This window comes from Babylonia areolata, chromosome 12 (assembly GCF_041734735.1).
Source record: "Babylonia areolata isolate BAREFJ2019XMU chromosome 12, ASM4173473v1, whole genome shotgun sequence".
NCBI classification, from domain to species: Eukaryota; Metazoa; Mollusca; class Gastropoda; order Neogastropoda; family Buccinidae; genus Babylonia; species Babylonia areolata.
In genome coordinates, this window is record NC_134887.1 from 30,808,650 (window position 1) to 30,821,690 (window position 13,041).

At 38.9% G+C, this 13,041-nt stretch overlaps 1 protein-coding gene across 1 annotated transcript in view; it reads right to left on the reverse strand.

Moving 5' to 3' along the window:
- Positions 1–7,173: 7,173 nt before the first annotated feature.
- The window catches only part of LOC143287894 (uncharacterized), a 50,729-nt gene continuing 44,861 nt past the window's right edge, over positions 7,174–13,041 (reverse strand). Inside the window, exons 22-23 of the mRNA XM_076596134.1 lie at positions 11,166–11,246; positions 7,174–8,878 (exon numbers count right to left, since the gene is read on the reverse strand). Of these exons, the coding sequence (XP_076452249.1) occupies positions 8,792–8,878; positions 11,166–11,246 (168 nt within the window). The 3' untranslated portion in view covers positions 7,174–8,791. The remainder of the gene's footprint in view (positions 8,879–11,165; positions 11,247–13,041) is intronic.

The following is a 13,041-nucleotide window of genomic DNA, read 5'->3' on the forward strand; positions in this document are numbered from 1 at the left end:
CTTCATGAGTTCTCTGTTTTCCCCCCTTTTAGTATGTAATGCAATCCTCCCTCCCCCCCCCCTCCCCCCCACACACTCCATCACTATCTCACTCTCTTTTTGTCTGTATATCTCTGTTCTTCTGCCTGTCTCTCTCATTCTTTCTCTTCCACCTCCACTGCTCTCTTTCTCCCTCTCTCCTTTTTTTTTCTTCTCTCCCCTGCATGCTGCTCTCTATGTGTGCCTGTGTGTACTCCAGTCCTTGCCGTTGAGAAAATCCTGATCTTTGCACATCCACCCAAAAATAGCGCAGTCTTAGGATCTTGCTGTTATTGAAAAACCCAGTATTCATCTGAAGTGATAGTAAAAAAGAATACACAAAACAATAAATGTTGCTTTCTGTGGGTTGTGTGTGTGTGTGTGTTCTAGTGGGAGGGGAGAAAATAATGGCGAGTGTGGGAATTGACTCCTTGCCCTCAGATTCTCTCACTTCTAGGCAGGCACTAAACCTCAAGGCTACTACTCCACTTTTCAGAAACGCATTGTTAAAATTGAAGCTTTTTATTATTATTATTATTATTTTTAATTTTTTTTATCAGTTACCCATTTCTCGAGGGCAGGACTCAGTTTGAGAACAGCAGCACTATGTGATCTGGTGTTAAAATTGAACCTTTTTTTAAAAATTATTTTTTTTAATAAAAAAAAAAAATCATTTACCTATTTCTTGAGGGCAGGATTGAGTTTGAGAGTAGCAGCACTATGTGATCTGGTGTTAAAATTGAACTTTAAAAAAAAAAAAAAAAAAATTGTTAATTTTTTTTTATTTTTTAAATTTACCTATTTCTTGATGGCGGGATTCAGTTTGAGAATAGCAGCACTATGTGATCTGGTGTTAAAATTGAACCTTTTTTTTTTTTTTTTTAATTATTTAAAATTTTTATTTTATTTTAGTTTTTATCATTTACCTATTTCTCAAGGGCGGGATTCAGTCTGAGAATAGCAGCACTATGTGATCTGGTGTTAAAATTAAAGCTTTTTTTTTTTTTTTTTTTTTTTACTATCAATTACCCATTTCTCGAGGGCAGGACTCAGAGAACAGCAGCACTATGTGATCTGGTGTTAAAATTGAACCTTTTTTTTAAAATTTTTTATTTTAATATATACTTTTTAATTTTTATCAATTACCCATTTGTTGAGGACAGGACTCAGTTTGAGAACAGCAGCACTATGTGATCTGGTGTTAAAATTAAACCTTTTTTTTTCTTTCTTTCTTTCTTTTTTTTTTTTTTACTATCAATTACCCATTTCTCGAGGGCAGGACTACAGCAGAACAGCAGCACTATGTGATCTGGTGTTAAAATTGAACCCCCCCCCCCCCCTTTTTTTTTAAATAAATTTTTATCAATTACCCATTTGTTGAGGGCAGGACTCAGTTTGAGAACAGCAGCACTATGTGATCTGGTGTTAAAAAATTAAACCTTTTTTTCTTTCTTTCTTTTTTTTTGTTTTGGATACATCAGTTACCTATTTCTTGAAGGCAGGACTCAGAGAACAGCAGTACAATGTGATCTGGTGTTAAAATGGAACCTTTTTTTTTTTTTTTTAAATATCAGTTACCTATTTCTCGAGGGCAGAACTCGGTTTGAGAGCAGCAGCACTATGTGATCTGGTGTTAAAATGAAAACTTAAAAAATTATCAGGTTACCCCTTTCTTGAGGGCGGGACTCAGTTTGAGAACAGCAGCACTATGAATGTGATCTAGTGGGGCTAACATTGTGCAAATGAATGTGTCAAGAGGTTGCAAAAATGGTGTGTGTGGAAGCACTTACATGTGTACCGATAAGCGTGCTGTGTAGTTGTTGTTTTTTGTGCATGCAGAGGGAGGGGGTGTCGGGGTGGGGACCACATATGGGCATGTCTTTGTGCTTGTATTTTGTGTTTTTACCTGCTTGCAAGGAAATTTTACCATATGAGGACATAATAAAATCTTAAGTCTGTCATCATGGCAAGAGCTTGTTCAGTGATGTGGTGAAAGCCTTGTGTGAATTTCCATGCGTCAGCATGTACGCACAGGACCTGAATAATGACTCAAAAGTGATAGTTGTATAATTAAAAGCAACAAAAACCAAAAAAAACAAAACAAACAAAACATTCTAATGTGAAAACAGCCGTACAGTTTTGGGGAGGGTGGTGGTGTCAGAGACATGCAGGGCTTTTTTTCCTTCAATTTTTTGTGTTTCCACATCCTACTGAACAGCAACATTCAGGACACAGTATGAAGTTTTAAAGGCACTGGAAGTTGTTCACACATGCTGACCAGGAGGGAGAAACCGCAAAAATCTCCACACTTGAACCACCACATGTTTCTGAGATCAGGGCATAGGCCACAAAAACCCATAGGACAGTCCAAGTGCTCCAATGATTTGGAGAAAATAATAATCAAGGTCTCTCCGCTGCATTCCCCAATTCAACATAGAGAAACACGACAGAACGTTCAAAACTGGAATTCACTGCATTCATCTGTTATTCACTCACATCCTTTAAAACAAATCTCAAAACATTCCGTGTCAAACTGTCTCTATAAAATTAAGACACTCCATTCCATATTTGTATTCAGCTGATCCACATCTATTACTTCCATGTGTATGTGTGTGTGTGTGTGCGGCGGGGCGAGTTGTGTCTGGTTTTGACATGTTACTGTAAAGAGCATAGAGAGGTTTGGAAGTGCTATATCAATGTACAAATTCTATTTATTATGTGCAGCAATTTGTCTCAAAAAGGCAAGCAGTCAGGCATCAATCATGTGTTTATTAAACAAAAGACCGTTTACTGTCAAACATCATAATTAAGACTGAAAAGAATCAAATAATTACCGCTCACTTAAAAAAAAAGGGGGGGGGGGGGGAGACAAAAAAAAAAAAAAAAAAAAAAAAAAACAAACCAACAGGAGAGACTGCACACTTTGAAATAAACTGAGCACTAAAGAAATGGTGACATATTTTTACATAATCAAAATCTCCCAGTTACAGATGAGATTATGAACCTTATACAGCAGAATTATCTTGGATTAAAGTTTTAAGATTTATGGTAAGAACACCACCGTTTAGATGTTTACACACAAAAAAGGCTGTGCCACATCGTGGCTGTCAATAGAAACAGAAATACCAAGACAATACAGAACAAGAGAGGCAAGGCCTTCAAGACTCACTTGTGATACATTAAAAAAAAAAAAAAAAAATCCAAGCTTTTTTATGTATTGAGTATTATTTCAAAATGTAATGTTTAAGATGAGAAAGATCAGTTTAAAGCAAATTAAGTCCCCTAGCATTAATTACAGAGTAATTTCCCTTTTTTACTGTCTGCACCAAAACGTTTGCAAAATAAAAAAAACTTCCATGCTTAGCAAAAGAAGTTCCTGTTTGAACAAAAAAAATGATAATAATGACTGCTCTTGTTGTTGGGTCAGAATATCAGATCAAAGTGCCAAGTTTAGAGAATACAAAAAATATAAATATAACAGTAAATGCAGTTTGCATATAATTAGGCTTCATTTTTTATTTGTTTGTGCCCATCCCAGAGGTGCAATATTGTTTTAAACAAGATGACTGGAAAGAACTGAATTTTTCCTATTTTTATGCCTGATTTGGTGTCAACTAACAAAGTATTTGCAGAGAAAATGTCAATGTTAAAGTTTACCACGGACACACAGACACACACACACAGACAACCGAACACCGGGTTAAAACATAGACTCACTTTGTTTACACAAGTGAGTCAAAAAGAGGACAGACAGACAGACAGACAGGAAGACGTCTGGAACAACCATAGCACAATACCTGTACAAAAAGAACAAACAACAACAGATTTATGTTCAAAATAAGAACAGGAAATGAAAAGAAGTGACAGATGGAGTATGAGAAGAGAGAAAAAAAAAAGTATGTACAAGATGAACCAAGATACAAGAGAATATAAAAGATTAGGGGACCTGGAAGGTTTCTTTCTTTTTTTTCATATTTCAATTTACATTTGAAGAAAGATGAAAACAAACCTTACTGAGAACAATGGATGTAGACACACAAATTCTCATTGCAAGAAAATGACTAGTGAGACATGAGAGAGAGAAAGACAGGCAGACCGACAGACAGAAAACACACAATTAAAAAATCCAGTTCAGTTGCTCAAGGAGATGTCACTGCATTCAAACAAAACCCATACATGCTACACTGCGTCTGCTAAGCAGATGCCCAACAAGCAGCAGTAACCCAACATACTCAGTCAGGCCTTGAGAAAAAATCCACACAAACACTCCAACAACACCAAAATCTTGCATGTCCGATAACACAGAAGCAGACAGACGAAGAACAGTGTGTGAATGGAAAAATGGAGAGGAAGAGAAGAGAAAAATAAAATAAAAATAAATAAAATAAAATGAAATAAAAAAGGAAAGGAAATGGCATATGGAGTGTGAACAATGTCTACATTCATCAACAGACTGAAACAATTCATGGAAAATATACACTCACTTTTTTTTTTCCATTGCTTTTTAATTCACAGTAAAAGGGAAAAAAACAAAAAGCCCCCCCCCCCCCCCCCCCCCCCCACCAAAATTTTTTTGTGATTCATAACACATTTCTGCTAAAAAAAAAAAAAAAAAAAAAAAAAAAAAAAAAAAGAGGTTTTTTTTTCAATGCTGCCTTTTCTTTCCCTAAAGCATTCTCTTTTATTGTTGAGTGGTTTTCTTTGGCATAGAATGTCAAAAATATTTTGAGGAAAGACAACAGCCCTTAACAGTTTCATGTTCATTAATTTCCAGTTGGTGTCAACGCAGTTACAGCAAACACTTTTCTTGGCATGCCCCTCCCTTTTTTTTCTGGACTTCATTGGGCTCAGTGCAGACATACGTCAAACATTTGTGCGTTTACTATATCCACTTTTTCAGGTATACCAACGTGAAATCCACTGCCTTTTTCAGTTCCTCCTCACCCACATCCTCTCAAATATATCTAAAAAATTAATGCTCCTTTTTCAGTCAGACTTTAAATAAATTAACGTGAAATCCACTGCATTTTTCAGCCAATCTTTCATATCCTCTCAAATATATCTAAAAATGCTCCTTTTTCAGTCAGTCTTTAAATAAATTAACGTGAAATCCACTGCCTTTTTCAGCCCATCTTCACATCCTCTCAAATATATCTAAAAAATTAATGCTCCTTTTTCAGTCAGTCTTTAAATAAATTAACATGAAATCCACTGCTTTTTTCAGCCCATCTTTCACATCCTCTCAAATATATCTAAAAATGCTCCTTTTTCAGTCAGTCTTTAAATAAATTAATGTGAAATCCACTGCCTTTTTCAGTCCCCCCTCACACATCCTCTCAAATATATCTAAAAATGTTCCTTTTTCAGTCAGTCTTTAAATAAATCAACATGAAATCCACTGCCTTTTTCAGCCCATCTTTCACATCCTCTCAAATATATCTAAAAATGTTCCTTTTTCAGTCAGTTATTCTTTAAACAAATCAAGGCACTCTATTCACTGTCTGCATTCTGTGGATCTACACCTATTCTATTCATTCCATCTCCTGTGTCACACTTCCCTGGTTTTTTTTTTAATGAAATCCTATGTATGTGTTTTGCAATTTTGATGACTGTATGTGGCATTGGACTGCATGTGTTTTTCTTGAAAACAATAACCTGCACTGTGACAGAAAAAACAACAACAAAAAAGTATTTCTTCCATATGTGTGTGTGTGTGTGTGTGTGTGTGTGTCTCCCAGTGTGCTTTGTGCCTGACTGTCATACAGCTGTAGAACGCTTTGAGGGGTATGAAAACCCAATATGAAATGTACTGTCATCACCCCCCCCCCCTCCCCCCTCTTTTCCTGCACTGGTGGGGCTCAGTGTGCAGACACATCAGACGTTTGTGTGTGTGAGGGGTGGAGTGGTGTCCAGCAATCAAGTGAAGTGAGGGTTAAATGCAACAATAACCACGTCTGTTTTTGTTTTGTTTTGTTTTTTTGTTTTTGCTTGCTGCTTATAGTCCAGCCAACCGCACAGGGCTGTATCAGGACTGTCAAACCATACAAATGCCTGACCGCGTCAACACAAAACCGTCACATTTACAAAAACAAAAAAACATTAAGACAAACTCATAAAACACTGTTAATGACACAGTATCCCAACCATTTAGCTCCTTATGGCAAATAAGACTAGGCCATGCTGAGGATGCCAGCCATTCCGCTTAATTTATCATCCCTAGATTACAAAAAAATCGTAAAAAAAGAAAAAAACAAAACAAAACCCAATACTTCAGAGCCAAACAAAAAATTCATAAAAAGGCCATATAGGCAAACAACAGTGCAGAATAGGCATACCCCCCCCCCCCCCCCTACCCCCCCCTCCAATGGCAGTTCTGCCTCCAAAAGACTTTAACCAACCCACAGGCTCTGCTTCAGGTCTTCAGTCTGTCTCTGTGTCTTTCCTCTGGTCCAGTTTCTGGCCTTTTCCTGGTCTCTCCGTTTTCTCACCCTTAGCAGATGTGGTGTAACATATGTATGGATTTGTCCGAACACTGTGACGCCTCCTTAGGTAACTGAAGTGAACAGAACTCACCCTTCCTTGTATTCTGCCTCGCTGGTTTATTCACGTTAGTTTTCTGGAAAGCCTTGGATATTTTGGGGGGTCTTTTTTTTTTTCTTTCTGGCCTTGATAATTGGGCATCCTTACTATGTTGTTTTCATGTTTGTGCCAAAGATGTGTGAGGTACAAGATGGTGATTTTTGGTTTTGTGTGCATGTCATCATACATCATTTTCTGTATTATGAATACATGTTTTAGTTAAGGTTAGGTTGTTTTTGTTTTTCTTTCATCCTCTGTCCAAAAGCTGACAGAATGGTCAACGTCAAAGGCATGTCCTACGTCTATGACCAGGACGATGTACTTGTGTTTTATTTTCTTTCCCAGGGTCCCTCGTGCCACAAAGTTCTACAGGTTCCACATTTACAGTTTTTCAGCCTTGATATGGCCCTCTGCCACTGGCTGAGCTATCGGCAACAAGTCACCTACTCACAGTCCTCCAAAGAAGAAATGTGCAAAAACTAATTCATGACTGGAAAAGTCCTCTCCAGCTGTTGTACACTGCATGCAGACAGCACCAAACAAATCAGATTGCTCCCCCTCCTGTTTTTAGAAAACTTTTTTTTTTTTTTACTGAACACTGAAAATTAGACACACTTGCATCAAAGGGGATTTTATTTGAGTGAACATCAACATACACGCTCAAGAATAGTCTCGAGGTAAAACTATGTAAAACACAATTTCACAAGGTGTAAAACCACTAACCTTAAAAACAAACACAATCTCTGCAGCAACACTTGTCATCTCATGACCTGGCGTGATGGAAGGATGTGACGTGACTTAAAACATGCACGTCTCAATCACACTGTAGTGATGATTAACTTCAGAGAAGGAAGAACAGCAACTGATTGAAATGTTCACATTCTTATAAATTCAACACACAATTTTTTTTTTTTTTTAATGTTTACTTACTTTTTGCAAATACATTTTCTAATGCTGTTAACACTGACCCAAGTTTTTTTGTTTTGTTTTTTTTTTTAGTAGGAAAAAAAAAGGAAGAAAAGATGTTCAAGACCAGTTCTTTTTAGGACACATACACTTAATACGTCTTGCATGTTTCCAGCCATCCCACATTTGTGACTAAACAAAATTCCATAATCCTCTCTAGGCCAGACTGACCATTTTCCATACCAAACCCAAACCCAAAACAGAATCAAAACTTCATCTGCTGTATTGCTGAGGTCGTTGATTATCCTTTAATCAATGCATTTAAAAAAAAAAAAATTTCTTTCTACTGTTTTCATATTTCTTTGTACTGTTATGCATCAAGCTCTTTGCTCGGAGGCACTGGTCAAGGACTCTATCAAAATTCGAAGACTTTTCTGGACAAAAACCTATTTCCCACCCAACTTTTCCAGCCCTGGAAATGGTTCTCCTCATTTTCCCCTAAGACTTTGGTGACTGAACGAACGCTGCACCCCCACTGTTTCAGAATGCACGGGCAATAAATATCATACTGACCTGGGAGTCGGCCAGTCCGTTCGGCACAGCATCATTCATGTCTATCTGCAGATGTAGCTACAGACATCAAGTTGCTTGTCTCACACGATATAAGCACACCATGTGGTAATCCATGGCCACTGAGGGTATAAGTGCAGATCATGCTCTTCCAGATTCTGGAAATGAATGTTCTTGCTATTGGTGTGTGTGTGTTTGTGTGCGTGCGTGCGTGCGTGTGTGTGTGTGTGAGAGAGAGACAGAGAGTATGGCACTGTTTGTGTTGTTCTTTTCTTTTCAACTACTTTGAATGTGTTGTTGATACCTTTCTTTCCGTTTCAGGTTTTTTCTTTTTCTTCTGAATTCATACACATGCAATATAAATATATATATCACACTATATACTTTGGGGGGTACCTTCATGTCAGTTTGTGAAAGAATGTTCTTTATGTGTTGTGTCTATGCATTTTCGACACCTTCATGAAATTATGAAATAAAAAGAAAACATTAAAAAAAACACACAAAAAACCCCATCTATTTGCAGTCTCACAAGAACATGCTGATCTAAAAAAAACAACAGTGTCACAAAAAAAACGTCACAACATCAACACACAGGCTGCCTGTAAAACACGGTCTTCTTCAAACACATGAACTGCGTGAAGTGAAGAGCGTGGTGATGAACAGAATGAGTGGTGCACCAAGGCTCAAGGGTGAACACGCACACACAGAGTGTCTGTCTTTACAACGCCGATGACTTGGTTTCCCCCAGAATCAGTCCCAGGATCCGCTGCAGGTCACTACTTGGGGAGGCGGACCGCTCAGCAACCTGTCACAACGCAGGATCAGAAAAGAAAAGAATAACTTTCTTTTTTTTAAATCTCAAAATAGATACAGTTTGGCCAGACGCACCATCACAACATCGACAATATCTCCTCAACACTGAAATATGGTTGTATACTTAAGTAGACACCAGATATGATTCTGACAAAGACATCAATGTAAAAGCATGGCATAAGATATATACAAGTATACACTTGAACTAGCACATGTACCAGTGTAAAGAATTCAAAAGATGAATTGATCATGGCATGAATGTCTGGGCTCTTGATTTCAGAATTTTGAAATGAGCCATCATATTCATATCACCAAAGAGATCACAGAATTGAGTTTGTTCTAAAATGAAAGTAAACAGGATCATCAGGCAACTGCAAAAACACCAGAAAAATGACAAGATGAGTCAGTATCATCAAACAGCTGCCAACCAACGTCCTGTAGGACTGAACAGCAAAGTATCTTGTAATATCAGAAACATTGTCATCAACAAGAATAGACGCACACACTCATGTCAACACACACAACGCCATGTTCTCACATTCTCCCTAAACTTACTTTCTTTCATACACACATATCCATTCTCCTTTCGTTTGATATCATTTTTCATAAACATATTTCTCTCAGTAAAATTGGAGCTGCTTTTCCAATGGGAGAGCGCATCACCAATGCAGCGCCACGCCACTTTTTTCTGTCTGCAAGTGTCTGTTTTACCATCAAAGAGCGTTTTCCTTCAGCTTTTTGTCAAGGACAACCTTTTGTTCCTGTAGTTTCTTTTGCGCACACTAAGTGCTCGCTTCATACAGGACCTCGGTTTATCATCCTATCTGAATGACTAGCATCTAGACCACCATTCAAGTTTTGTGGAAGGGAAGTCAGTAAAAGTCACAGTCTGTATGTGGGACTTGAACCTAGTTGTCCCATCACCACAAAATGACTGAACACAGGTGACAATAGAGAGATCTGCCAACCGGAACAAATGACTGAACACAGGTGACAATAGAGAGATCTGCCAACCAGAACAAATGACTGAACACAGGTGACAATAGAGATCTGCCAACCGGAACAAATGACTGAACACAGGTGACAACAGAGAGATCTGCCAACCGGAACAAATGACTGAACACAGGTGACAATAGAGAGATCTGCCAACCAGAACAAATGACTGAACACAGGTGACAATAGAGAGATCTGCCAACCAGAACAAATGACTGAACACAGGTGACAATAGAGAGATCTGCCAACCAGAACAAATGACTGAACACAGGTGACAATAGAGATCTGCCAACCGGAACAAATGACTGAACACAGGTGACAACAGAGAGATCTGCCAACCGGAACAAATGACTGAACACAGGTGACAACAGAGAGATCTGCCAACCAGAAGAAATGACTGAACAGAGGTGACAATAGAGAGAACTGCCAACCAGAACAAATGACTGAACACAGGTGACAATAGAGAGATCTGCAAACCAGAACAAATGACTGAACACAGGTGACAATAGAGAGATCTGCCAACCAGAACAAATGACTGAACACAGGTGACAATTTAGAGATCTGCCAACCGGAACAAATGACTGAACACAGGTGACAATAGAGAGATCTGCTCACCAGAACAAATGACTGAACACAGGTGACAATAGAGAGATCTGCAAACCAGAACAAATGACTGAACACAGGTGACAATAGAGAGATCTGCCAACCAGAACAAATGACTGAACACAGGTGACAATAGAGAGATCTGCTCACCAGAACAAAGTGTCCACCAGGCCAAAGAACTGACGCTACATGGTTCTCTGCAGTCAGGGTTTCCCACACATGTGACCAAACAAAATTCTGTACTTTGTCCAGACCTAACTGAATATTATGCTCTGTACCAAATGCAAAGCCAAACTGAATAAAAAAAAAAAAAGAAAAAAAAAAGAAGGAAAAGATGAAGCAGAAGAAGACAGAAGGAGAAGAAGAAGCAGGTACAGAAGAAGATGAAGTAGAAGCAGAAGACAGAGACAGAGAAAACAGAAGATAACAATGACGAAAAAGAAAAATAGTAGTCGTCGTCAAAGAAGTATGAGAAAAAGAAGACGACAACGACGATGATGAAGAAGTAAAAGAAGAATAGTAGTAATAGAAGAAGTATAAGAAGAAGAAACTGTAGTGGTGGTGGTAGTAGTAGTAGTAGTAGTAGTAGTCGTAGAAGTAGTATGAGAAGAAGAAGACAGAAGAAGAGGAAGAAAGGACAGAAAGAAGAACAGAAAGCAGCAGCAGCAGCAGCAGTGACTGACCTGTTTAACGCTCTCCACCAGCTCATCCAGTCTGTACAGTTCATCCTCTGCCTTCTTCCAGTTCTCATCCAGCACTCGCATCTGTCAACATGCATCATGCTTACATGTACATATTTCATTATGCAGAGATGCCAACCTCTGTTAAGCGTTTGTAGGAACAATCAGGAAATTTGGTAGGAACATTTTGAATCTGGTAGGAACACCTGGACTCCAAGCCACATCAGCAAACTGGCACAGACGCTGTGTGACCGAGAAGCCACTCGATTCAGCCAAGTTCTGTCTTGCTTGGGCAAACGATTAAGCTGATTGGTCCACTCAATGCTGTTTCAATCTAAACATGCACGCAATTAGTGGGGCATAATCACGTGAGACCCAGGTTAGTAGTGAATACCCTGGTCTTGTGATCGATAAGTCTGGAGCGTCTGGGTATTGTTACAACTGGAAAGCATGTGAACATGCTATGTGAGCTAGAGAGAGAGATTGAGAGATGTCAAAAATAAAAGATCGTTTGTCTGCTTTTTTTTTTTTTTTTTTGCTTTTATTTTTCCCCCCAACAAATAGTACTCTTTCCCATACCTATTGTTCCAGTTTATCGCCGAACAATGATGAACCATTTTGCTGAAAATGTCTACACTCTGCTACTGTCCAGTAGTGAGCTATACGCTGCCAGCTTCTAGTAAGATGGAGAACTGGCTGCTGCTTGTTTACATCACCACAGCTGCCACTCCTTCCTATTCAGCTCAGCGGGATCACCACAAAGCTGAATGCATGACCAACATTCTGTTTCTGGCTGTTGTGGGACAGGGCCCGAGTTCCTGCAAAGCTCCTCTCCGTCCGCTCAGTAATGTTGTCTGCCAACTTCTTTTGCTGTTTGTCTAATCTCTTGTTCCCCTGCACTGTCCCCTGAAGGATGGTCTTGGAGAGCCCGTCGGACCTTGACATGTGGCCATACCATCTTATTTTCCTTCTTTTTTTTTTTTTCACTAAGGTCGGAAGGTCTCCATACTGACCAGGTATACTGTCTGATGGTTTTTCTTGCTTATGTGGTCTTTGTAGCAGATGTCAAGAGGTCTCCTTATGATTATGGCTGTTAGAAATGCGCTCTACCTTCTTAGCATAGGACCCCCCCCCCAGCACCAAAGATTAACGTCACTACTGGGTCACTACTCCATAGCACAGGGCCCAATAGCACTAACAATTAGCATCAATACTGGGTATTCATAATGTGCTGTATCTCCTAACCACAGGGTCCCACAGCACTAACAAAGTCACTATTAGGTATTCATAATGTGCTCTATCTCCTTAGCATAAGGCCCCACAGCACTAACAATTAAAGTCACTATTGGGTATTCATAATGTGCTATATCTCCTTAGCATAAGGCCCCACAGCACGAACAATTAAAGTCACTATTGGGTATTCATAATGTGCTCTATCTCCTAACCACAGGGTCCCACAGCACTAACAATTAAAGTCACTATTAGGTATTCATAATGTGCTCTATCTCCTTAGCACAGGGCCCCACAGCGCTAACAATTAAAGTCACTATTAGGTATTCATAATGTGCTCTATCTCCTTAGCATAGGGCCCCACAGCACTAACAATTAAAGTCACTATTAGGTATTCATAATGTGCTCTATCTCCTTAGCATAGGGCCCCACAGCGCTAAAAATTTAAGGCACTATTAGGTATTCATAATGTGCTCTATCTCCTTAGCATAAGGCCCCACAGCACTAACAATTAAAGTCACTATTAGGTATTCATAATGTGCTCTATCTCCTTAGCATAAGGCCCCACAGCACTAACAATTAAAGTCACTATTAGGTATTCATAATGTGCTCTATCTCCTTAGCACAGGGCCCCACAGCACTAACAATT